Below are 27,957 nucleotides of genomic sequence, written 5' to 3'. Positions count from 1 at the left end.
CAATGACAAAAAGTGGTAGTATTGATGATGAAGTGATGCAGATGCGCAAGTTCTTCAAGATAAGATCATAAAAAAACAGCATTATTTGACAAGTAGAGACAAGATGAACATGTTGAAGATGTTGGCTGGCATTTTTCAAACATGCACAAAACAAATATACAGTCAAAAAACTGAACTCTCAACATTCATACACAGACTCAAAACTCTTCAACCAGATTCTTACACATCAAACTTATAGTACTCTGTCGATAGGATGTCCTCATGTGGAATACATTTAGGTCTTTGGGAAAGTTCCAGAGATATCAGTCACACATGAAGTATAATAAGACTATAAATGCTCTGTATATCGTTACAACAACTGGATCAGGTAACGTCACACGAGGGCCGATCTGTTCTCCTAAAATCGTTGTTACACTACGTCGAGGTACTTTGCCGATAAAACCTTGGCAGCTTAAGAATTTCTCATTCGATTATTCATGATTTGAGTGAATTTATTCATGTACTCATTTTGGAGCCAATCCCAGCTGACTTTGTCCAAGAGGCTTGGGTACACACCGGACAGGTCACCAGTCCGTCGCAGGGCTGTCAAGAGCAAGCGAGGATCGAACCAGCAACCCTTCGGTTGCTAGACAGCCACTCTACCTCTGAGCCATGCAGCCCCCCACTGAAAACATTATGTTCTTTAAACTCTTGCATATTTATAATGGTCCATGCGACTGACAATGTTAGAGCTGTTTTTCATTCATGACATTAACACAAACATGCAGATGAAAGGGAAGGATGATGAATAGAATGAATAGAGAGGGGGGTTCTGCACCACCAGCAGGACCTTCATATTCTCTAATGGCTCCTATGGAATGCGTTGTTTTTATTAGGACCAATAGGGCCCGAAGGTCCACTAAAAGTGGAATAAAAGTGGCTAAAATTGGTGGCAGGAGACACTTTTATTTACACAGTCCTGAATGACCAAGCTCTTGTTCTGGAGCAGTAGATCAGAAACATATGTTATCATGTTTTCTTCATGTTCAGGCCTCGGGTATTACAGAGAGTCAGAACTGCTAAACATGACAGGAAGTTGAGAACACAACAAACAGCAGGCTCAGTGCCTCCACTCAGGATCCTGACCATCAGAAGCAAGTAATTCCTGCATCATTAGATGGATCAAACAATGACAGACAACACTGCATACAGAGAACAGAACCATTTAACCAGGAAGAGTTGTGCTTTGGATTAAAGTTTTGTGTTTGTGTGTGTGTGTGTGTGTGTGTGTGGGGGGGGGGGGTCTCTAAATCCTACAACAGATGTGCACATGTAAATCAATAATTGCTTAAGTGTCTGCTCGGTTGTATGATTTTGATCTTAGTGCAAGCTATTGACAGTACTAAGAAATAATGATGATGCAAAACTGAATTTTACACCCAACTGGAGAATTTAAGACAAATCAATAAAGTAATTAAGGAGTCAGTCTTGATGAGAAGTTTCAATCCGCTGCAGAGGGCGACACACAAACTTTCCATGGCCCTGCTGAATGAAGTTGCCATGGCAATTTGATCACAGCAATCAGAGGGACAAACAGAGCAGTAAAGTCATGAGTTTACAACTCTCTCAAATGACAGTGTTTCTGGCATGATTGTAAATGCCGGAATGAAGTCAGACACATTCAATTGCAATAACACACTTGCGCATCCAAGTGCACGTTAAAAAATGCCCACAAGGACACACCACACACACAAAAATATCAGGAAACCTGCGAAACGACGCCACTGAAATGACTTGCATGACAGACATATTGTTTGTGGCTAAAAGCACTGGTCAGATACAAAAAAATCAAGTAAAATAGGTGGAAAGAAAATATTTGCACGGTCTTCAAGAAGTAGGAGATCTGTTTTCTTCCTCCTGAAGTAACAATAACTTTAAATTGATCAGAAACTGCCTAAAGGGTTCCAGCTGGATGTAGATTGGAAATGTATGGAAAACATTTGGTTAAAGGGAGATGGAAAGGAACAAGAAGTTTACTATGAGGGCATCATCCCCGGGAGGTTCATCCTTGCACTCCATTGCTGCATCCTGAGTCTTTTTTTTTTTTTTGTCTTTCCAGAGGAGAATGAACATTATTTATGAGCAGAATCTGAAGAAGCCAGTATGTGCATGACTACATAGGCACGCACCAGTTACTGAAATAACTTATACTGGTAATCACTCCTGTATTTATGATATATCACAGCTTATTTGTGCACGAGCAAGCAGATAAACGTGAGGGAAAAGATATAACAGCTCACTGTGTTTCCTTTTTAACTCTGTATGTCTATAAGGAACAGACATATGGTGACAAAGGGAAACCGATCCAGAGCGTGACTCAAAAAATATGAATCCTGGTTTTTCTTTACCTCTCTGAGTTTGCGCCTCTGTATCTCTCCGTACCAGTAACGTCCGCAGCTTCACAGGGAGATCACAGCAGCGTTTAAAACCAGGAACCACTAAGTCGGACAAACACGAGTTTTTCATCAGGTTGAACAGCCATGAAGTGTTTTTGTCATGGCTCCTGTGGTAGTCGCTCACTTTACTCCTCCCCTAATTGCTTGTGCCACTAAACTGTGTTTCTTATTAATTAAAAAAAAAAAAAAAAAGCTTTTTGGGGGTGAGTGGTTAAGTGCCCGTATGCCCGCTTTCACCACCTACATCTGCCAGTCCTGCTAATTAACTGCCAGTCATCGGCGCAGCCCTCACCTCTACTCACACTGCTTCTCACCAGAGAAGCCGGTGTTGGTTAGCTAATTCAAGTGTGCAGTAAAACGGCTCCTCCCTTGGTTCTGTGTCTGCTTCTGGGGTCCAACTAGTGAACTTGCCACAACACTTTGTCATAGTTCATATATCAGATTGGCTCTGGTTTAGCCCGTTACCCTCAGGCACACATTTTATCTATTGAGCAATTCTGCTTCCATGTCAAAAGGCAGACAGTAGTAAGAATATATTAAATACAATAGCTGTTCCAATTTGGAAAGAGTGTAAATACACGCGCATGAAGGCATACAAAAACATCTCTCTCTATATGATATCTTGTGTTTGACCTACATTAGTACCAAACTAAATCGATTACAGTCATGAAAATGACATTTACTCCCATTCGCTCTCATTAAAAATTCCAGAAGAACATGCAAATATGTTTCAATTCACAAGTTCCACATCTGGACAAAAGATGTCCTCTAGTTCATAAAAAGTCCATTTTCAGCGTTTGTGCCCTAGAGGCCATAAGTTTCCACATCACACTCTTCACACTCTGCATGCTGAATAATTGACCGGGATATTTGTGATGTCAGTAATCGTGCACCACCTCTTAATAGTATTTGTACTTTTACACTGAATATTTTTCCTAGGGTGTGAGGTCAAAATAACCAACACGGGTTTGTAGAAAGCGAACACTCAGTGGAAGCCAAATTGATAGTTTGGTGATGCATACCAGGAAAACTGCATGTTTGCATCCTACTGAGGTTTTAAAGCTAGAGAGCTTCACTTAACACTACTTACAGAGTTTGACACCGGCTCTTTCAAGCTTTCAAAGAGCTTAATGAGCTCTCAAAATTGAAAATACTCCCAGACTACTGGAGCATGAGAATAGGAGTATCTTGCTTCCTCAAGTAACGTCACACACACACATGCAAATACAGTAGGCTTGAGAAAGAGCGCGGTATAAACGGGCTTGTGTTTAAGAGCACAAGAACTGATACTTTTTATATTCAAGTAAATTAAAGGTTTTTCATCTTTGGAGCATATTGACCGAAACTCTTCGTGTCTCGAGGTCATTCGTGCACTTGCAGGGAAAGCAGGTCTGATATATGCTGGGACGTACACGAACTCATACTGCTGCTTCCAATCTTCATTGCAGACTCTTCCGCACAGTTGGGAGGGATTGGATGAAGGGATTTGAGAATAACGGCAGAGTTCAGTAGTGCACTCTCTGCAGAGAGCGACTAAAATCATCCCCGCTGTCTCCAGCTAGAGCTCAAAGGGAGCCAAGAGTTTTTCCAAGACTGTATAGAACATGAGAAGAGTAATACCCATAAATCCGTCGTAAAATAAATCCATTTGTCATTCTCACTCTAGCTTTTTCTAACGTGTTCGTTGGTTTTACACACGATATCAGAAAATAACCATCTGGTTTTGTTTTGTGTTGAAGACGAGAACAGTCAATATTTACTGGCCCCCAAACACTCACAACACTGAGTACAATACAAAGATCCTGCTGATCACAGCTCCAGAGGACAGATCCATCACCACACATCCAAGATGCCAAGAATGATCCCCAGCACATTTTCTCGCTATCATGAGCATCCTCCCCATAGCCAAACCGCTTTCTCCCATCATTGTGATTTACGCGCTCACTGACACAGATGACAGTCACTGACACTTTCATTAATCATCACTGACGAGGTCAATGCCAAACAGACATGTGAATTTTGAGACCTCCAATAACATTTGGAGGCAAAAATATTACCAAATTCCAGTTTCTAACTATGGCTCAGCAGAAATCCCTCACTTCATCGTTCGCTGGAATGTTGAAGCCGCACGATGCATCATGAACAGAAACGTCTTTGCTTAATCCCGTCAATCAAGATGAGGAGACGATACAAATATAAACCTGAATAGAACAGTGGAACACTTTGGCTTTAAAGATGAAAAACATTTGTCATGAGTACCTGCACCAGTAGGCCGACAGATCAGTCAGTCAGTCAGTCGTTAGAAGTGAAATTCCTCTGATTACGTCTTTGTGCTAATATACTCAAACAGAGCATCCATCAAGTGTGGGATTGCTTTTCACACTTCAAAGCCAATGCGTTCAAAGCCTCAAGCACACACACACACACACACACACGTTCATGTTGCAAGTCTTTAAAGCCCCTCGAGCATCCTCAGAATCTTCAACATGGAAACGTAAAACCTTTTATTTAATGGTGAACAAATATGTAGCCACACCGTTGAATGTATCATTTGACCACTATAGAAGTGAAAATATTAGTTGATAAACCACTTAGTCAATGAGCAATTAACTACTCAAAACAATGTATTGTTTGTTTTTGTACAACATCATATCATTTTCTATTTCTTGTCTCCAGAAAATATTAGGAATTGCTATTTTTCCACGATATAAAATACTACAACCGTAATATCCTCAGTTGTTAGGAAAGTACCATCAGTTGGATGGCATTGATACTAAGTCAGTACTTTCATAAGAAATTATAAATGACTTTCTTGCGAAATTACAATGAAAAAAGTATAAAGGACTAACTGCAGACTTTCTGGAAACCCTGTTTACTGTGAGAAGGGACAGATGCATATCTCGCTTTGTTGCAGTGTGGAACCTATTCCACCAAAACAAATGGGGCATTTAATAGGCCCACTCACACATCAACAGTATGCCTTGCATAGCAAAGTCAGCACACATGGTTCCTATCATCTGAAAACCAACGGACAGAAGAAGCTTAAGCTCTAATAAAAGTGTGGAGTGCTAAATTATGACAGATGTCCAGGTGGAGTCATTGATGCTAATAAGATGTTAGCCAACTGACCAGCTGAGCAAAAGGCTGCGTAACACCGTTAGATCATTGTGTGATTGTCACTGACATTGCAGTTGAGCATTTTTAAGCAAACAGGCATTAATTACAATTACTGAAACCTGCGTGTGTATTTAGAAAGTTATCTTTTACAGTCTTAGAAGGAAAGAAAAACAAATAAGGGGTTTGGAACGGAAAAGTAATGGGGTTCAGTTTTTCAGGAACCAAATGCTTGGATTGAGTGACATTTTCTAAAGCCACTGAGTTCCAGTGTCTGTTCCAGAACCGAAGTCCACTAATCCTAATAGTATGATAGTAATTATCAGTATTACTAGATCCCCTGTGTAAACAGTGCCATACAATAGGTTTCACAGAACAACTAGAATGGACATTGAGAACACATGCATCTGCTAATAACACTGTGGATACACATAATCTAATTGCAATCTGATCATAAATTATATTTTCAACTGCCAAAAATAGGTTTACTGGATCAGTTTCTCAAAAGGAATTGACTGTTGTATCAAGAATAGGTCCCAGTCCAGGCTACTGATTACCAGAGACAAAATGTCCTTTCAACTATTTCACACAGACTCAAGGAATTTGATTGTAATTTTTATGCCAACAATACCGCCAACAGCGATATGCAGGATTAGCAGTTTTATTCAGGGTATATTTTCAGCTATGTTAATTAGTTTTTAAGATATCCTTCTAACAATCAAACAAACAAAAAACAGACAGACAGACAGACAGACACACACACACACACACACACACACACACACACAGTCAGGCAATTGCTTATTGCTCTCTTTGGTGAGAAAATGGTGAAAAGAGGCCGATCAGCTTTGAGACTTTGCCACACAGATTCTAAACTTAAGTTGCTTCTATCTTGAACGAAAAAGTCACCCTCCCATGGCACAAACCTAAAAGGGAAAAGGTCACCTCAGTCTCACGACAGACGGCTGTTAACATGTATGACTAATGTCACATTAATAACACGGGTCAAGAAAGTCAGGCTCCCTGTGTGCAGTTAGCTGGTCTCTTATGAAACCTGAGTCAAAGAGTATGCAGGAGAGAAATCACACAGATGAATTCCAAGAAACGGCACAACAAAGTTATTAAAACTGCACTTCTCAACATAAACTACTGTATATAAGTATTGTTGAAAGTATCTTTATGCAGTGTTTTTTTTTGTCATCGGGAGTCATTGCATCATTTTAATTCATGCAATGTCGGCAGCCATTTTTTGAATCGCATCAATTTTTGACACATGATCTTTTTCTTTCTTCCTTTTTTCGGGGGATGTCAAAGTGGCTAAAAGAACAGAGGAAATGTGTTGGACACAAAGTTAGTGCTGCAGATCAGAAATGGAAACAGACATCCTCACATGTGACAAACATCTCCTCTGAGATAATTTGATTCCTTAGTCCCGACACTTAAAGAGGAGCACATATCGAACGACTCAATAAACACAGAAGAAGACAGACGCTGGGTAACTCAACATCACACAAAAACAAAATGTGACATGTGGCATTCATCAAAAACTGCAAAAAAAACAAAACAAAACCTGGCCATCTGTCCACAAGTTACTGTCATACATCTGCCTGCATTTTATAATCGTTCTCTTTCTCAAAGTGCCAGTGTGAGAGCGCAACAATAAATCATTTCTCTTCCCTTTATGTAGAGTATGAAGTCACTTTAATGCTTCTCCACATTCTGCAATAAGCGCATTCCTTGTTTGTTTACCCCTCTGAGAAACTTGCTACCAGCGTACTCGCCTCAGGAACATGTTTAGACACATGAGCCGCATTGCAATTGTAGTTTAGATGGACAACTTCAGTCACTAAAGAGTCACAGCAGGACTTAAAAATTAACAATCTGCCAGAAGGAAAGTAAAATATGCGTGTGTGTGTGTGTGTGTTTGTCTGTGTGTGTGTGTGTGTGTGTGTTTGTAAGCGAGCCCATTTCTGTCACTGAAAACATGCAAAATCGCCTGGATAAAAATATTCAGTATTAAATGTCACAGTTGAAATATTAAGAAATGTAATGTTAAAGTCGAGACAAAAAACTGAAAATTGTGGGATAAAAAGTAATAATTAGAAAACAAAACATTGAAATTCAGGGATGAAAAGTCACAAATATGGGAAAGAAAGTCAAGATTAGATTAAGAAAAAAAAAGTCAAACTTGGGGGATAGAGAATTTGAAATTATGAATTAAAATGTATGAGGACAGTATTCAAGAACATTCATGCAGGGGCTGAGGTGTCAGCGTCACCTTTTGGGAATGTCAGATGTCGTCGTCCTTATCCAGTTGGTCCCGGTCGCGGGGGCAGCAGCCTCAGCAAGGAGGCCCAGACTGTCATGTTAGATGTAATTGTACTATTGTCTGGTCTTGACTTCAGTTTTGTGTTTTCTTTTTAATTTCGATTTTTGTATCCTGCACTATTATATTGTATCTCATAATAAAGACTTGAATCCAATTGTTCAACATTTTTTAATCTCATCTCATGAATAACTTTTTTTTATCTTCACATTTGATCTCATCCTTTTGACTTTTTAACCTTCAAAATTACTGCTGATCATTGGTTTATACTTTAATTCAAAGCCACATCTTATCTTTTCCTTTCCTTTGACTGGCAGAAATGCTCTTCCACAGTACGAGCGTTGAACCCTAAACAGCAAACAGCAAGTGACTCATGATTGTAACTGTGACACAAGAACTCTGAGAACATAGTATTTGCTGAATTATCAGGAAGGAATTCTACACATGAGGAAAACCATGTCAAGGATGTTGACTGTCTAATGTAAGGTGATAGTTTTCCAAACCACACTATTCCTGTCATTCACCTCCCACTGGGGTGGGGGCCCCCGGGTCCTGAATCAAGCGGTGAGTGTGAGGAGCTGAGGCCAGTGTTGCATGTGTCTATAGACTCTTCTGAGCCTGCAGCTAGCTGTGACTTTTAACAGTGGAGCCGTCCCTCCTCAGTCCCCTCAGCCCACACCGAGTGTAGAGAAAAGACAGCGATGCCTGTTTATCATTTCCTGCCATCAGTAAGAGAAAGAAGTTCGTATGGAAACAATAGCTATTAAACAATATGGTGTTAATTCAATCAAAGTAATTAAAAACACATATGGATTAACAATTTTACCACCGTATTTTTAAGCATTGTAACTTTAAGAGCAATACAGCTTCCCTGATAGTACTCCATCGTCTGGAGTGAATTAACGTCAAAGAGGAAACAGATTTCATGGCCTGAAAAAAAAAGGATGAATCACATTCAGCTTTGTGATCAGCAGAATCACAAACAAACAAATCATATCATCCAGGCCACATAGCTGCGCGCGCGCGCACACACACACTCTCACACACACACACACACACACACTCACACGATTCATCTCCTCTTCTCAACCCTCTAAGCCTCTTATCGGTGCAATTTACAACCTCTTAGAAGAGGCTTAACATTTCTGTAATAATGATGACACTAGCCAGGACACAATTAACTCTATCTGTTTTCACAGGGGAAAAAAAAATCTGCTCTGTTGGCAGATTAAATTCACTCTGACTGTAGGGGACAGATCAAATCCTGCATAATTGAATTAATGTGTTTTTGTATCAAGATTACCTCAGAGAGACGAGGATAGAGCACGGGTACGAAAGTTAAGTAAGTGAATCAATGTTGTCTGACAGTACAGGATTAACTGTTCCTGTCCTACTTGAAACCTGTTGAAAATGAAAAGTAACAACAGATGACGCAAAGCCATTATGAAAGCGAGGAGAAGAGAAGAGAGAAGAAGAGAAGAGGTGTTGTTGTCCACATGTTAGTGTAGTTTCCAGATGTCCAAATAAACAACAGTGGTGATGACTTGGACCCGAAATAAATGATGAAAGGCTTCCCCATAAAAATTTTAATTCCACACAGAGTACTGGTCCATTGACAATTTTCGGATTATTTTTGGATCTTTTTACCTAAACCCAATACCATAATCTTTCCTCTCCTCTCTCTCTGTCCCAGGGAAAATGTGCATGTGTGTGTGTATGTGTGTGAGTGAGGAGGTGTCCAAAGTGTGTGCATGCTTGTTGATGTGTGCATGTGGTCCGCGGTAAACCAACAGATTTAGGAGACATCATTTGGGAGACCAAAAATACTCCTGGTGTGATTTAAGGACGGCCTGAGCTGAAGGGTACTTCTTCACGAATACTGTTTACATTTGAATTATTCAAAAATGTTGATGGTCCCAATGTGTTAACCACATGAGGGGGGACGACTGTAAATAACACATTTCTCACAGATAAAATCAGGGAATGTAGCTTTGAGATGGTTTAGGGTATCAGAACTCAATTTAACAAACTTGAGTGAACATAAAAGTCAACTGATTCCATTAGTTTGAGTTTTTAAATATGTTGATATCTAAATACACTGAACAGTCAGACTAAATAAACTGGCCAAAATAAATGGAGTTTGGAAAAAGACAAAAGAATAGCCGAGGCGCTTCATTTGGTACTTGGAATGACGGTTGTTTTGTGGCTTTACCATGCCTCAAAAACAAACAAATAAAAGACAACAATAGACTCAAATATTCCATTTGATGAGAGCAAAGAATGTGCAATGCTTTTGGTCCTTTAAACATCATGCTGGAATGGAATTTTCATTTGGCACGATGAGTTCCAAGTTTGTATTGAAGGCAAATAGGTACACGAGTCATAACATGCCTAAACGTTATCCGCCACTATTTATCATTATGAAAGGGAGATGCGGAAAACTGAGAATAATTCAGGAACAAATAAATCACGTTTACATTGTGTGCTTCAGGTTGTTTGTTCTTCAAAAAGTTTCCCCTCTAAGATGTAATAAAGTAGGCTAAAATATCTTGGCAGCAGTGAATAATTCCAGTCTTGTGAACTGAAGAGATTTTGGCGGCGTTTTAAAAGTCTAACAGATGGGTGTTCTTTCCAGCAGACAGTTTCCCTGAATGTACTTCGTACGTAGTCGCAGTTACTCCAGGATTACATTTCAGCAGGTTACGGGGGGGGGTGCAGAGGAGGAGACCAATGTGAGCTCTCAACTACTAAACTCTCACACAGACATGACTCCGGTCTCTCTGTGCTTCAGACACAGTGGACTCCTCAGAGGAAACACTCTGGACCAGTTTCTTCCACTGGATTTCTATATCAATACAGCACTTCTGATTTCTACAGCTGCGATGGGGAAGATTGTAGGATAGAGGGTATTGTGTATTGAATTTTCTTGGTGTAATATTCATATATTCATATTCACATTTATCATCTGCATGATTTTGCATGTAACTTTTTTCTCTGGTTCAATTTTATCATCTCATCACCCTTATTTTCCTTTGCTGAATACTTTTTTAAAGCGAATAGCTATGAATGGGATTAACAAAAGGATCTGCCCTTATTCAATTTTTGCAAATACGCTGTACTTCTCTCCAGGTGGGTTTCATTAATGCCCAGGACAAAGTGTAGCCCCTCTAGTCTCAACAGCTGTAAACCCGTGTCTGTGCACCATGAGTGTGTGTGGCTGTAGAACTTCATACCTGCGGAGGTGGCCGCTGAGGGCTTTGTTGTTCTTGGCGCTGGTGATGTTGGTGAGAGCTGACTGTCCTGGATCATGCGCTTGCTATGTTCCTACTGAAGTCCACTGCACCTTCAGGTACCTGACCACAATACCTGCCCACATCCAGCCAGCTGTGGAAAGAATGAACCTTGGGTGAGCATGCTCTGTCATTTCTGTTTGTAGCATTTGCATTTGGATGATCTCTATATTCTGAGTAACAGTAAACAAACTGTAATATTGAAATCAGGGATGCCTTAATGATGGACCTGTAATTGTTTAAAAAGGGCTATCATTAACGCTAGAAATCATTATAGTGCGCCTGAATATATTCTATTTTCTCACAATTGCGAATTGCAACACAATGTCATCGCAACAGCTTTGAAAAGCAAAGCAGCAGTGTCATTTATTTTAGCATGTTCAAATGTTTCAGGGCTGATGCACATTTCTTTGAGCACAGTATACAGTCTATAAACTGTGTACTCTTTTTTTACTCAAAGAGAATCGATAGGGGAATCAATAATAAGGCCCATAACCTGAATTGATAAATGGTTTGAATTGGCAATGATAACGATACAATTTTATAATTCCCTACTAATGTTAGCTGCCATTTTAGCATTTCAAATGACAAAAAAAATACATCAACAATTACGCTAAAGGCTAACCAAAAAAATAAGAATGCAAATAAAAGATGCATCAATGATTAGTATTTTTTGTTGTTGCTGTTGTTGAATATTACTTCATTGTGATTTTGGAGGTTAGCGAGATAGCTAGCTGCATGGTCAAGGTTTGACAAGGTCAATAGCTACAAAATTCAGGAGCATTAAATTAAAATGCCCTTTTTAGAATAACTGACAGCTAGCTTCTCACCTTGGAATATCAACCTTTCGAAACTGTCTCTTGTCCAAGGAGCTAGAATCCCTCTCTACTCGCCAGTTAGCCAGTGCCATGAAGAGAATGACACATCCTGTACTGTTACTTTTTGGTGGAACACCATATTTGACACAGTTTATTTGTACAAGCAGCATATTTTCTATACTTCATTGGAGTGCAATATACAACAACCCTCATCTGCTAATAAACGTCCATATGAAGTCTGCCTCTTACCATTGTAACAGCTGAACAGTTGAACTGGATTTTTTTTCAATATTTCCAGATTATGCACAGAATGTCCCATGACTTATAGACAAGCTTTAGAGATGTATTTTAACTGACTGTCATTTAAAGCCCTGACTAATTAATGTTATTACCTACACCTTTGCTTTGTGATGTGATACGTCAAGTCAAAATGTGTGCTGAACAATAAGTAACTAGAACTTAGAGACAGACACAATGACAGTGTGAAAGAATTTTTTTCCATCTATCCATTTTCTTCCAATTATTCCTGTTCAGGGTCGCGGGGGGCTGGAGCCTATCCCAGCGGCTACATGCGAGAGGCAGGGTTCACCCTGGACAGGTCACCAGTCCATCACAGGGCCAACACATAGAGACAGACAACCATTCACACTCACAGTCACACCTACAGACAATTTAGAGTATCAATCTGCCTAAACCCCAATTGCATGTCTTTGGACTGTGGGAAGAAGCTGGAGTACCAGAGAGAACCCATGCAGGCACAGGGAGAACATGCAAACTCCACACAGAAAGATCCTGTGCCTGAGCCGGGACTCGAACCCAGAACCTTCCTGCTGTGATGCAACAGTGCTAACCACTGCACCACTGTGCCACCTAGAAAGAATTTTTTTTGTTGTTGAAATCTCTATAAATGTTATACAGTTTAGTTGTGCAGCATCTGTGTTCCACTTATAGGTCAAATTCAATAGTTCCCATGGATGTGTAGTGGGAGGATGATGCATGCTTACCATCCCTATTAGGTTTCCTGCAGCTGTTAAGGAGGGAAAATAGCTCCAAAAAATTTATTTATATTTGGATACTTTCTAAATAGTTACCTATGATTTTTTTTCACATAATCATAATGCAGCTCTACATGGTAAACCTTAGCAGATGTCTTATCAGTCAGAACATTTGTGTGTGTGTGTGTGTGTGCGTGTGTGTGTGTGTGTGTGTGTGTGTGTGTGTGTGTGTGCGTGTGTGTATCTAGACAGTCCTTTCATATGTCCTAAAAATACATTAAACTGAATAATTCCATGCTGAAAGTCCTTCTTATCTGTTTGTTTTTAGGTACAACAGTTTAACTGTCCTAAGAGAAAATGATCTGTCAGGACTTGAAAACTTAGAGCTACTGATGCTGCATAGCAACACTATTCACAATATTGAAGACAGAGCTTTCCAGGACCTCAAGTCATTACAGGTAAAGTGCTGTGTCAGTAACCTTGAAAGATTTGAAAGATGTCAATGCACTTCCAAAATTTTACTTCTGAGTTTTTTTGTTCCTACCAATGTCTAAATAATCACAAAGTTCTTTTGTATTTGAACAAATTATATATATATATACATACATATATATATATATATATATATATATATATATATAAATCTAATTTATGTGAATAATAACACTTTTTCAATTACTCACAGGTCCTGAAGATGTCTTATAATCGAGTCAAGGAAATCATCAAAGATACACTGAAAGGCCTGGAAAGTCTTCAGAGACTTCACATGGACCACAACCACATTGAGTTCATTAGTCCAGAGGCGTTCTATGGTCTGACCCATCTACAATTGGTCCATCTGGAGGGTAACCGTCTCCAGCAGCTCCACCCAGACACATTCATCACGCTGAGACACAGCCAGGTGTTCAAGGTGTCCTCAGTGAGAAACATCCACTTGTCAGACAACCTCCTCACTAGCCTGCCTGCAGATATTTTCTCAGGATGCAGCCAACTGGAGAATGTCTTCCTCCATGGCAACCGTTGGACATGCGATTGCCGTATGAGCTGGTTCCCCCCGTGGACACAGAGAAACACAGGTGAGGAGTAGAGCTGTGTTCTTTTTGGTGTCTGAAAACATGCTAGAAGTTGTAAGTTAAAAAAAAAAAACAAGGGAAAGAATCTGCTGTCTTGATTTTTAAGCAACCCCTTCCCTGTGAAACCCCTTCCCTTCTAAGGACTTGTAATTTGTAACAGCTTTAATAAGTCACATCTGGTAAAAATACTTAATTGTATTAGCACTTCAATAATTTGTTATACATTAAAAGAGTTTTGTCATTTAAACTAACTAGTGCTTCAGTCTCCCAAGCAATGATGGCATACATCCAAAGAAAACATGTAAATCTTTGCCGTTACATCCCTCCAGACAGAGACCATATTCTCTTCTCATCACCACTGCTACATAAAAAGACACAGAAGAGCAAACCTGCGCCTTTCAGTCATGACTTTACCAATGTAGAACTCAGCTTTACAATATTTTGGTGATAATAATGATCTTTTATGGTTCACGTATTGTGCTGATAATTTTTTGCTTTTTGTTCACCTTCAATGTGGAAACTGTGAAGGTTCTTGTCATTCATGCAGACATCTCCACGCTAAACTTCTTGATTTAAATGTTTCCAGGTGTGCTGAAATGCAAGCAAGACAGGAGATATCCAAGAGGCCAGCTGTGTCCTGTTTGTGAGAGTCCTTCCCTTTACCACAAAAGACCTCTATCCCGTCTTCCTAGAGATGCCTTCACTTGTACCAAACCTTGGATCCAACCTCACTTGAAGCAGAAAAACATCAGCTTGGATGAAGGAGACTTTAATCTAGTTTCCCCCAAGGACTTTATTGTTCCATTAGGCTCCATGCAAATGAACCTGACTGACCAGTTTGGGCTGGAGGCCACCCTATCCTGCACTGTCCAGAGGCCAACTCATTTTGAGAACCTTACTCTAACTATGGAGGAAGAGGAGGGTAACAATGTAACTGTGCTAACAGCCCACATCACCACATATTTGGTGTGTAACATCGACTATGAACACATCCAGCAGTTGTGGCAGATACTGGCCACCTATAGTGACTCTCCTATGAGACTAGAGAGAGGCTTAATGCTGGCCAGAAACCCAGAAATGATCTATAGTTATACTCAGATGAAAGCAACAGAGGGAGAGGAGGGGATTCACACACACATTGAGGCTGAAATTAAAACCCTGCCAGCATGGTTGATGCAGGGTGAGATTGACTTCCAACTTGACCGCACTACAACCACTTTTTCTACTCTGCACATCAAGTATCAATCTGTGGTCAACCTACGTTTGGAAAACACATCCCCGAAGAAAGGCCGCTACTCCTGGACCATGATAAAGCGAGACAACCAAACCAAGACTGAGCATGCTGTCTTAACAGGTGAGATATAGAGATTTAGTCTAAATAAAGAAGTTATTGGCTGATATTACTTCAATTTTAGTCCATCTGTCCATAGCTAAACTTTTTACCAACATAAAAACTCAGCAGTTCAAATGACTCAAAAAGCAGCACTTTAACATTACACATGTTAATATGCATTATATCTTATTTTAACATAGGTGGTGTTGCACAGATGAACTGTGAAATCCAGGGTGAGCCAAAGCCTTTGCTGGAGTGGATTTTACCAGATGGAAGTAAAATCAGAGCCCCTTACACCAGTGAGGACAGGAGGATTATAATCACTGCTGAAGGGAAGCTCACTCTGAGGGGTGCAGATACCTCAGACACAGGCCTCTACCTCTGCATTGCCACAAATTACCTGGATGCAGATGTTCAGATTTTTCGAGTGACTGTTTTGTCCCCTGATGTCGAAGAAACCGATGTCAATGGTGTTCAAGTATCACGGCAACTGGGTGAAAGTCTTGTATTCGAGTGTAGCACCACAGGAGGTCCTGAGGCTTCAGTACAGTGGATCCTCCCTGACCACTCAATACTGGACAAGTCCCATGGTAACAGGAAGGTGTATGAGAATGGAACGTTGCACATTGAGCGCCTCACCTCAAGGGATCGAGGATTCTATAGATGTTTGGTTGCCAATCACTTAGGAGTTGACCTGCTGGTCTCTCAGGTGACAATGATAGGGGAAAAGCCTGAGACAGTGACAGAATTTGACAATGAGGGCTCAATGATGGAAATGGAGGTCAGATTGGATCCTGGGTTGGCTGAAAAGAAAATAACCTTAAATGGGATCCCTTCATCCACTTCCTCTGAGAGAACTGGTCAAGAATCAAGGACCATTACTTCAGATCGACCTTACTCCAGACACAGATCACGGGGCAAAGGAGGCTTCAGAGGCAGACTGGGACAAAGAAGGAGGGGTCCAATTAGCAGCAGACGTATTTGGAGCAGCAGAGTTTTTGATAAAACCCCAAGGAAAGTGGACCCAGGGAAATTTGCAGAATTTATGAAAAAAGCTCAAGCTGGAGCTAGGGTAAAGACTGAGAAAGAGAGAGAGAAGGTCCAAGTTTTAGAGTCAGACAATGTTTTTTCAGGCGATAGTGAAATTGGCTCAGGTGAAGATCAAAATGAAGACCATCCCATCACTGTAGCTACTGTATTTAAGCCAACAGTAAGTAACCCACACAAAAGTAGAGTATTTGGAAAGGAGATCAGACAATCTGAAAATACAAGTCAGGAAGGACAAACCACAAACATAGCAACAACAGGGTCATATATTCAGTCAGATTCTACACCAGCCAAGTCCATAAAACATAATCCAGCAGAACAGATAAATAGTGAAAGTGATGCAGTCACACCATATGACACACTTTCACATAACACAGGTATCTCTAGTTTTCATGAGACTGCAAAGTTGTATGCCGTTGAAAAAACTACCAAACTACCCTCAAACAGGCACCCTGTCAGTCTCCAACTCAGTTTGACAGATTCTTCTTTGGAAACTCAGCTCCAGTTCTCAGGAGAACAACCTGGAGAACCAGAGACTTCTACTGGGGCAGCACTGTCATTTACTGCAGACCCTAATGTCACTCCAATGAGGGATGGACCAAGTCCAATGGAACTATATGTTCATACAGATTCAGAAAGCCAGACTACATTCACAGCCGTTACCACCACAGAGAGGCAGCAAGATCAGATCACCTTCCACACTACCCAAACTATTAAATCACCCCGCCTACCTCCGGGATCTACCATCATCTCTCAGCAGCGGATCCACATCATCCCACACAAGAATGGCAGGGGAGGCGGGCGCAGAAGGACCTTCCAGGGCCGCAGGAGGATTATTAAACCCAACAAGATTACTGATATACAGTCTTTTATCAATAGATTTAAACAGCCATCAGTACAGAAAGAAGTGAATGCCACTGTACCATACAGGATTGAACCGTCCCCAGGTAAGGAACTTTGTTTTGTATGTTGAGCCAATCAATCATCTTGCTGTGCCTCACTGTTCAATCTCATGTCACTGTAATAGTAACACTGAAATTCTGGTGACACTAGTCATCTAAATGTCAGACAAACTAAAGTAAATACCTGAATAAATGACAAGAGAGGTGGAATTACAAGTGGGGTCAATGTAAGTACAAAATTATGTGACTTATACAGACTGTCTGGCCACCAGATCTCAACCCCACTGGGCGCAAATACTTGCATTGTGCTGTAGAGGGAAAAGAAAGACAAAGCACTTTGGCTCTACTCTAGTTTTAACTACTGACTCCTTAACTGCTCCTTTCACATTTACAGAGTCCAGACCAGAAGCATCCAGTGGCTACACCACCTCTGCTGATGCCCCTGAGGTTGACCCAACAATCGATCCACTTTTTACTACACATAAAGAGCTGTTCATCTCCACCACTACCACGACAACCGCGGAGGCTAGGTTTACTCATGGGAGAACTGTATGGAACAGGTTTTTTGGCGGACTCAAGGAAAGTGTGCTGGGCAGGCGAAGGCAGACAACTGTCACCCCCAAAACCTCAACCACAGCTGAAACTACAACAATGACCTCAACCACCTCCCCTGCAACAAGGCCCACCACCACTGCAAATTCACAGACTGAACCTGAGACTTTGACCCCGTCCAAACACTCAGACAGCAAAGAGAGCTCATTTGATGATGACTATGGAGATTTCTCTTCTGGAGATTTTGAGCTAACAACACAGGGGCCCACCCCTCAGCATCCAACTACTTTGAGCTCATCATATTACTCCAAGTCCTCCACCACAGCTGAATCACCACCAGAATTACAGACTCTTCCCTCTCCTCCCACTGTTAAACCATCTTCAAGTGAAAACCCTGATGAAGGGTTTTCATCTGGGTCTGGTGGACCCCCAGATGATTGGTTTATAAATAGGCTGAGACCTAGTGGGACAATAAAGTGGCAAGGACAGAGCAGGAGGCCCTTTTGGGGAAGAAGACCCTCAAAGACCATTAAATTACTCCCCAAGAGTACAACTGAGTCTTTAACCACAGAGATACCAACAGTGAAAACCATGGAAACTACCATGAGGACAACTGAGGTACCACGACATACTGTCTCAGTCTCCAAGCCCATGTTCACAGCATCCCGGACAGACAGACCAAAAGTAACTCTTTCATCTCACCAGGAGACATACTCTTACCAGGAATATGACTGGAGTAGGCTCACTCCTACCCGTTCACCAGTCTATTCTATAACCAAAACACCTGTGACACCTTCAACAACATACATGTTAGCTACCTCAAAAGAGCCTTACACAACAGCTAACACCAGAGTTCATGGTCGTCCAACAGCAGTGAGAAGAACCCGACCGACTGTGCAAAGCAAAGGGTCCAAAGGCAGTGGGGATAGACACATTACCTTTGACACAATGACCGTACTTACAGCGGAGCAGGAATACACCAACACTCCTGCAACATACAACAGCAAGGACATACACGATGTCATCTCCAGTGTTTATAATCATGAAGCTACCCATGCCGCTACCAAGGCCATGACCAGCAAGCCTAAGATAGTTGGTGGCAATGCAGCAAGCTTCACTGTTTTGTCTAACTCAGATGCTTTCTTGCCATGTGAAGCTGTTGGAAACCCTCAGCCGAGCATATCATGGCGACGCTTTTCAAGCACAGGTACCGACACTCTTTGAATGTTGTTAAATACTAAAAAGTTATGTTTAAACTGAAGTAAAACTTCCTTTTTTAGACACACACACACAGTGTTCACACTTCCAAATGAGGTGAGGGGGTTGGCGAGAAAGGCCATCATAGCCAATTAGGGGACTGGATGATTGCACATGTTATTAGTCCAGCCTATAGTGCATGCTTGTTGTCGAATAAATTTGATTTGACAAAGAGATTTTGGAATACATTAGGATGGAACATTGTAAATGTTTTGCTTTTCAACTAATTTTGATGAATGCTGCATAGTCAAACTTTTGTCTTGCAAGTGAACATTTTTGAAGTGGCATGTTTCTCATGGGATGGTTTTCTCTCCATACCCCAGGAAGCACTGTTGCCATTCAGGGGAGAATGGGCAAGTTTGAGGTGTTGGGCAATGGCACACTGTCAATCCAGAATGCCAACATTAAGGACCGTGGCCAGTACCTCTGTCTCGCTGAAAATGATCATGGGTCAGATAAACTTCTTGTCACCCTATCAGTGGTGGCCTACCCCTCCCGCATCCTTGAGCCAAAACTTCGTGATATTAAGTCTCATGCAGGTAAAACTGTGGAGATGAAATGTAAAGCGGAGGGTCGACCCACACCTATGGTATCCTGGATTCTGGCCAACCGAACACAAGTCAGGGGGCAAAGCACACCTACTGGAAGGGTATCGGTGAGTGCTGGGGGTACTCTTATCATTGACAAGGTATCGATTTTGGACAGAGGCCATTACAAATGCATTGCCAGCAACCCAGCTGGAGCTGATACTGCTACAGTTCGACTACAAGTGGTGGCAGCTCCACCGGACATCCTGGAGGAGAAACGGCAGCAAGTGAAGGCTGTTCAAAGCCTAAACATATGGCTGCCCTGTACTGGCCAAGGCAACCCTCAGCCCAGTATTCACTGGGTTCTCTATGATGGGTCAGTGGTGCATTATAATAGGTCTCCCAGGGAATCAAGGATATCAGTGTATGACAATGGAACCCTCCACATTAAGAATGTGACTCCAACAGACAATGGGAAATATGAATGTATTGCTACCAGCTCTACTGGCTCAGAGCGAAGAGTGGTGTCACTGACAGTAGAGAGACAGGAATTTGCTCCTAAAATAATGGAGATATCCCCACGCCTAACAGAGAAGTTCTTTGGGGACCAGTTGAAACTGAATTGTTCAGCTACAGGAGACCCTAAACCAAGGATAATGTGGAGGCTACCCTCTAAAGCAGTGGTGGACCAATGGCACAGGTAAGTTTCGTTCATCGGTTGCAGCACGGGGAAAATTAACATGAACAACCACAGTGGTAAAAGCTGAAAAAATTGGACAAAACAGCAAAACCATTTCCTGACAGATATCTAAGTCTTCCTAATAGAAAAGTTTAAATTGGAGTTATTTAGTTATTTGGAGTTATATCTAACTTCAAATAAGCAAACCTGAACAATAAATAATAAAATCAATAAAATTTTAGCAGTATCCAAATGCTAAAACAAAAGCAACAACAAAAATCAAGACATCAAATTATATTGTACTGATTTGATTTTAAAATGTTGATTTGAAACTTTTATATTGATACATTAACTAAACTACAGAATAATGACATTATTTAATGTGATTACATCATCTCTGATTCTTGCAATGCCTTTGGAAAAGTATTTAATTTTTTGTTGTGTTTTTCTTCAGGATGGGCAGCAGAATCCAGATCCTAGATAATGGTACTCTCATCATCAACACTGTGATTGATAAAGATGAGGGAGACTATCTCTGTGTCGCACGAAATAAAATTGGTGATGACCTACAACTTATGAAGGTCAGGGTGACAATGAAGCCGGCTAAAATAGAGCCTAAGCTCTACGGCAAGAAGCAGGTGCCCTACGGTAATGATCTGAAGGTCGACTGCAAAGCCTCAGGGGCTCCAAAGCCAGAGATTTCCTGGGGTCTTCCGGATGGTACTGTTGTCAACAGCGCTCTGCAGGCTGATGCCAGTGCTGGAGGACGACGAACACGACGCTATACCCTGTTTGACAATGGAACACTCTACGTAAATCAAGTAAGTGTCAACTCCCACAACATTCTTACTGTAAATGGAATTGGAGAGTGCAGAAATTCACCAAGGTCTATGGATGTTATTGAGTGTCCATGAGTAGCTACATTTTTATGAAAATTAACATGGCCATGACCCTCTGTTTGACTGATATATCTATTTTTAGGAGCAGTGATTATTTCATTTACAGGGTAGACTGGTGCATTATTGAAATCAATGAGAGACAGGATTCCAGCTCATTACACAAAGTAGTACGTTATGAAAATACAGGACATTCAAATGCCATCAGATCTTGATCCGTTTTAAGTCCAAAATATTAAAGATTGAGCCATTATCCTATCAAATTTAATCAAATTGTTCTAAAGTTTTTCATCTATGCCACTTTTCTCCAGGTTGGTATGTCAGAGGAAGGAGACTACACCTGCATTGCTGAGAACCAAGTGGGAAAGGATGAGATGCATGTGCATATCACTGTGGTGACTGCTGCCCCCAGGATTCGACCACTCAGCCAGACCTATGCGAAGGTGAAGCCTGGCGGGAATATTCGTTTTGACTGTGAAGCAACTGGAGAACCCAAACCAAAAATCCTGTGGATGCTACCCACCAATGACATAATAGCAGCATCTAATGAACGCTACCTAATGCATGTTAATGGCTCTCTGGATATAAGAGGTGTGTCGCTAATTGATGCTGGAGAGTATATTTGTATGGCTCGTAACCCTGCTGGTGAGAACAGAAAAGTCTACAAGCTTGAAATGGATGGTAATCCACCAGTCATCAATGGCTATCAGCAGAACAGGACTGTAATACAAGATTTTGCTTCTAAATACTCCAGGAAACTAATAGAGTGTAAGGCTGATGGGGATCCAACACCTACTATTACTTGGATAATGCCAGATAACATCTTCCTGACAGCACCATACTTTGGCAGTAGGATTAATGTCCACCAAAATGGAACATTGGAAATAAAGAACGTGCGTCCTACTGACTCAGCAGAGTTTATTTGCTTGGCAAGAAATGGCAGAGGAGAGGCAGTACTGGTGGTGCAGCTGAAGGTGACCAGTATGCTGAAAAGGCCAATCTTTAAGAACCCTTTCAATGAGCGTATTGTGTCTCGCATTGGAAAAACTGTGATTATGAACTGCTCTGCTGATGGGCATCCAGAGCCAGAAATTATCTGGACACTGCCTAATGGAACACGCCTTACTGGTGAACATGATCATGCCCACTACCACGAAGTCAACAAAGGGAGCTTAATCATATACAACTCTCGGATTGAAGATGCTGGGAAGTATCACTGTGGTGCCAAGAATTTCATGGGCTACATAGAAAAGCTAATAGTTCTGGATATCGGACAGAAGCCCTACATCCTGACAAGGCCGAGGGGTGTCATACGTAGTGTATTTGGGGAACCCCTCTTCCTTCATTGTCTATCTGAGGGGAGTCCAAAACCCAATGTTCACTGGACCATTCCTGGGGGTCACACCCTCACTAGGCCTCAAATCCTGGGGCGCTACCAGTTGCAAGAGAATGGTACTCTAGTTGTTCAGGACACAACGCTCCATGACCGAGGAAACTACATTTGCAGGGCTCAGAATGATGCTGGGGAGGCTGTGCTCAGTGTCCCTGTTATGATCATTGCCTACCCTCCACGAATCACAACACGACCACCTCCTACTGTGAGTGCAATTGCTGGGACACCTATACAACTCAACTGTGTCGCAACTGGAATCCCAAAGCCAGATGTTACCTGGGAGCTGCCTGATCATTCAGTTCTGTCAACAGCAGAAGAGGGCAGACGGATGGGCAGCGAACTGCTCCATCCTCAGGGCACTCTCATCATCCAGAGACTCTCTGCATCAGACTCTGGCAAATATATGTGCTTGGCCAAGAACCTCCTGGGTAAAGACTTAAGGATCACATATGTGCGTGTGCTGTGAGGAAAAAAGTAATTGAATAATTGAAGGACAGTCCACAAAACATGTCAACATTAACAGACACATCGCTTGTGTCTGAAGCACTTTCTCATGTGAGGATGAGGATCACAGCTTGTGGATCATTATTTAAGAAGTGACAAATGGGGATGAAAAAAATGTACAGAGCACAAGAAGTGAATGAATTGAACATTTAAAGTTGGGGGAGGGCTTTTAACTGAAATCCTGGAGGTAGAATGTTGTTATTGTAATTTGGAACTGGGGCTCTGGAAAATGATGGTGGTTCTCATTTGAAGGTTGATTCTCCCAGGGGAAAAAAGACTCACAGAGTCAAACTTAATGTGATTTCATTTACCAGGTATTGCTGGCAACACATAGGGATAGGATTACAGTGAACACAGCCACAGAAAAAAATTGTAACAGAATGAATGGCAGAGAGAAAGCTTCCACTGGGTATTCAACTCCCTGTACACAATACCCAAAAGGTTTTGCTGTCATAACACATTGCTTTTTCCTTCAGCAGCAAATGAAAAAGACAACTGGCACGTTACAAATATCTTTCAAAGAGCAATTCATTGAATTTCACAAGGGGAAAACGAAGAGGAGAATTTTTCAGAACACACGAGGCTTGTTTTACACTGGATGCATTTCTTCATGGATACAGTACAGCACAATATAGTGCTTTCAACCCATATTGAATTATTACACTCATTGGATGACAGTTCAAACAAATTGATTGTCTGTTTACAGAGCAGTTCATTGGTTAAAACGGTTGTAGATGCCTACTATTGATCGATTGTGTTGTACACAAGAATTTACAGTAATGTTATACATTATGCTTACCTGTAATAATACTGTATGTGTGTATCTTTTTTTGTGGTAGCTACTTATGTATGGGAGGAAAAAATGATATTAAACTGATGTGTTTCATGTTTTTGAAAGTTGTTTTTTTCTATCACACCATTGCAAAAATACATTGAAAACAGCTTGTAGATGATTATAAATAAAACACATCACTATTGAACATAAGCAGTAATCACTGTTAATATTGTGAAATTATTAAATTCATTGGGATTATCTGGTTGTAAAATACTCTACAGACAGAGGTTGCTGGTAAAACTCTTTGGTTTCAGCAAAAAACTCCCTTTTTTAATATTCCAGCTGTGAAAATAGTTTTTCGTCCAGTTCTTAAATGTGCAAGACCCACAGGGGAGTCCTTAGCTTTTGTTTGTGACTTTGGGCCAATTTTACCTTCCAGCAAATTGAGACGAGGGAGGGGGCAGAGAGCAGGAAAAGTGACATATATTTCAGAGTATTTATATTTAGAACTGAGATCATGTAATTTTTCTTGTACTAAGGTCAATGTATATTTCAAGGACAAGAAAGAACAATATCGCTGGCAATGCAAAGCAAATGAATATGTCTGAGAGATGCAACTGAAATCATTCACTAAGTAGTGAGTTAAGGCAACAAATACACGTCATGTTTTTCCCTAAAGAAGTGGTTACAACAGTCATTGTAGAGATGTTGATTAAGAGAAATGCACTTTGTATTCAACAATTTTCATTGTAAATTGCCCCCATTGCAATTTTTTTTTTTTGTAAAGACACGCAAGTTAATTCCCCTCTTGCAAGACCTCTTATATAATGTTTGACTTATAGTGAAGTTAAGATTGAGGGAATTGTTAGTGTCACATGATTAAACTGGAGCGTTTATGTACATGTCATACCAGTCTTGATACGTTGTCAAGATGTCCTTTGAAAAACATCCAAACACATCATTCAGTATAATCTTAATCTTAAACCAATGATGTGTGTCTGTTCTCAAGCGCTTCAACCCAATCAATAGCGCTATCAATAAGCTTGAACCTCTTTCATTTTCAGCTTTTGAGAGATCAAGAATGGAGTTTCAGTCCCCTTCTACAAACAACATTAAATATTCAATTCAAATGTTATTCCAATTCCTGACAACTGCATTTCAATTCAGAATGTTTAGTCCAAAAGTGATTTTAAATCTTTTACATGTTAAGAATATTTTTCCCCAAGCCACAAGCCAGTCTGCAGCACTGGGACATGAACTGGGCAGACATGGGGAGAAAGGGAATAGTCCTCTATAAACCATGGAATGCAGGCTGCCTGCTCCATGATTGGAGGGGAAACTACTTTCACATGTTAGCACAATCAATCACAAATTAAAAAGGCACCACATAATGTGAATGTATAGCGCTGCAGTGTGAAAGACAGCTCATCATTCACACCAAATATATGCCCTCTGCGGATGGTACAGTTTATTTGCTCTGTTCTGGTCTTGCAGCTCATGTTTGGGGACTAGTAGTTTGTCTTCTGCTAGCTTGGATATTTATGAGGATTTTGAACATGTGATTTTCCCATTCGATCTTCCCCTCTTGGGTGTTTAAAGGAAAAGGAACTCAAGTTTGACACATACCACTTGAAATATCTTTTTCGAAGCAACTACTAAGAGAAGCAGTGCGTTTTTTTTTTTTTTCTTTGCCTGCATGACTGCAAGAGCAAAATTAACCTCCGCCAGGTCAAATATACTGTTGCTCTCAACCAATTTGCTGGTCACAGCTGTTGAAGTGAGACATGTTGGCATACAGAGTTACACCACCACTACCATTTCTCAAGGTGAATAAACAGAATCTGTTTTTACTCCAGATGAGGTAGGTAAAAGTATGGCCACCTTGAAGAAGTGTGGAAAAACAAGGGAACTGTTCAAAATCAAATGACTCCTTGCTGGGAAGATTTTCTCATTACCCTGTGGTTCACCAGCTCCAAGGGACTCACAATAAACTAAAGTGAATTTTCTTTGAGTCAGCTCATGGATTGTGTTATATTATTGTCTTTTATGTATTCTGCTGCCAACTTGCAACCAGCAAACCACTTAATTATTGGACCTCCATCAGAGTTCTTAAGTCGAAGTGAGCGTAAAATAAAATATTCAGGTAACATTTAAGTATGAATACATTGTTCAAGCAGTTCCTATTCCTACACATGCAAAATAAAACCACCAATCAGAAAGCTCTGCTGATCACCACTCCAGTTTTTCGGAGTACTTTTAAGGTTTTGAAAGCATCAAATGCTTACAGCGGTGTACATTTCAAAAGCTCTCTCTTTTAGAAAGAATAAGTAACAAGTTGGTGAGAATATGGAGCATTAGGAGCCAAAAAAAAAATCATTGGAAAATGAGTTTAAGTTTTCGTAAATCTTAATCGGGGTCAGGGTCAAAAACAGTCATATTTTACCATGTAATTTTAAATGTTCAATTTAATGCAGGTTTACTTTGTGAATTACTCGTTTTTAACCACATTACCTTTTTCTTATTTTTTTCCTTATCATTTCTCTGCTAATACTTTTGACTTCATGGCAGAGATAAGCAGACGTAATAATATTGACAGTGGTTCAGTGCCCCAAAAAAAGTCTTTTCAATGAACTTTTACGCACAATATTAGGGAAAAGATAACTAGGATTAAATATCCTTGACCTCATGACGATGAGTCTCATTCAATTTTGATAATGACTTGATTTCTCAGTCTGTCATGTACCATTTTACACACGTCAGTCTTCACAAATTCCTACACATAAACTTAAATATTCTTTATTTTGTGCTATACAGCAAATGCTATGTATTTTTGGACATTTTGTGGACTATAAAAAACGTACCCTTTTTTGAATCTGTGATGGAAAATACCTGGTATAAGGAGTGACGAGCAGATAAAACTGAGAACCAAGTGAGGAAAAAGTGGAGAAGAAGGCAATAGTCTGAGAGAGTTGGTAGGTGAGGTAAACCAAGGAAGGGTGAGACATATTTTTGGTCTGTGGTCTGAATTCCATACTTAGATTGTTGGGGGACTGAACATGAAGATCTCCAGAGAGGAGCTGCTGGGAGCTGACCAGTTGCACTTAACTTCTGCTTGTGTTATTTTCTTTGATGCTGGAAACTTCCAGAACCCCTCCCCCGAGCGTTGAGACGGATCAACAGTCCAGGTGGACAACCATTTTTCAAAATGTTAAAAATTGTGTTTTACACATACAATCCTGCAGATATACAAACAAGCATACTGTAAATCCACCTCTCTGTCAGTATCTGGAGTGATGTGGGAATTTCACACCAGCACTGTACAATCCACACCTCAAGCTTCCAGCCACAAGTAAGACGGATTCATCTTTGCACTTCGCCTCCAGGCAAGACGTGTCATGCTGTGTTGGTCCCAGGTTCCTCACAACGATGCTTCTCGGGCCTGTTTTTTAGAGCTCGTCAGTTTTATTAGGAAATCATTATGAGCTGGTAAAAGAAAACGATATATGCAGGTATTGAATGTCAACTTAATACCACAGATGCAATCACTGTTAAAGATTTATCTGCAGTCCACATATCACTGTCAGATCTACAACTAACTTTCTGCAGATTTAAATCAGTTGTACTAACAGAACATAAATCACCTGACATTAAACTCTTGGAATATTATTGCAAGTGTTCATGTAAAATGGGTGTAATGAATAGAATAAAAAGGATCAAACAGACTTTCTGTACATTTTAATAGGTCAGTATTCTCCCCGTGACCCGGGGGCAGTGGAAGTACTCGGATTGGGTGCAGATGTGGTCCTTAAACCAGGTAAATTGGTGAACTCCACTACTGTACACTTCACTTCATTCATACAAACACCCATCTACAAACATCAAAGCAACTCTAAATGATGGCGTACCAAAGAGCCAAAGCTTTTAAACACAACCAGCTCACCTAATTAGGCTGCATCAACAATAACGCACAGCTACTTTACAAGAAAGGTTGATGTTTCCGTCTGACAGGTTTAGCTTTTTTAGGCCTTTTCAAGTTTGGTG

The 27,957-nt window shown here is 40.7% G+C and overlaps 1 protein-coding gene across 2 annotated transcripts; it reads left to right on the top strand.

Moving 5' to 3' along the window:
• The first annotated feature begins 10,575 nt into the window (after positions 1–10,575).
• igsf10 (immunoglobulin superfamily, member 10) lies at positions 10,576–24,120 on the top strand. 2 transcript variants are annotated; one of them, XM_086216336.1, is made up of 10 exons: positions 10,576–10,781; positions 11,005–11,281; positions 13,307–13,436; positions 13,664–14,054; positions 14,638–15,405; positions 15,585–17,378; positions 17,728–19,092; positions 19,466–20,369; positions 20,803–21,169; positions 21,556–24,120. In XM_086216336.1, the coding sequence occupies exons 2-10, from the start codon at positions 11,079–11,081 to the stop codon at positions 23,101–23,103; spliced, it is 7,470 nt and encodes a 2,489-aa protein (XP_086072462.1). In that variant the 5' UTR covers positions 10,576–10,781; positions 11,005–11,078; the 3' UTR covers positions 23,104–24,120. The 2 variants fall into 2 exon arrangements, with proteins under 2 accessions (XP_086072462.1, XP_086072464.1); XM_086216338.1 differs by lacking the exon at positions 10,576–10,781 and having other exon boundaries at positions 10,801–11,281.
• Positions 24,121–27,957: the final 3,837 nt, after the last annotated feature.

The sequence above is a fragment of the Aulostomus chinensis genome, chromosome 10 (assembly GCF_037954235.1).
Source record: "Aulostomus chinensis isolate RoL2024-O1b breed Wild chromosome 10, RoL_Achi_v1.0, whole genome shotgun sequence".
Lineage (NCBI taxonomy): Eukaryota > Metazoa > Chordata > Actinopteri > Syngnathiformes > Aulostomidae > Aulostomus > Aulostomus chinensis.
The sequence above is the reverse complement of the archived record's forward strand: the minus strand, read 5'-3'. Positions and strand labels throughout refer to the sequence as shown.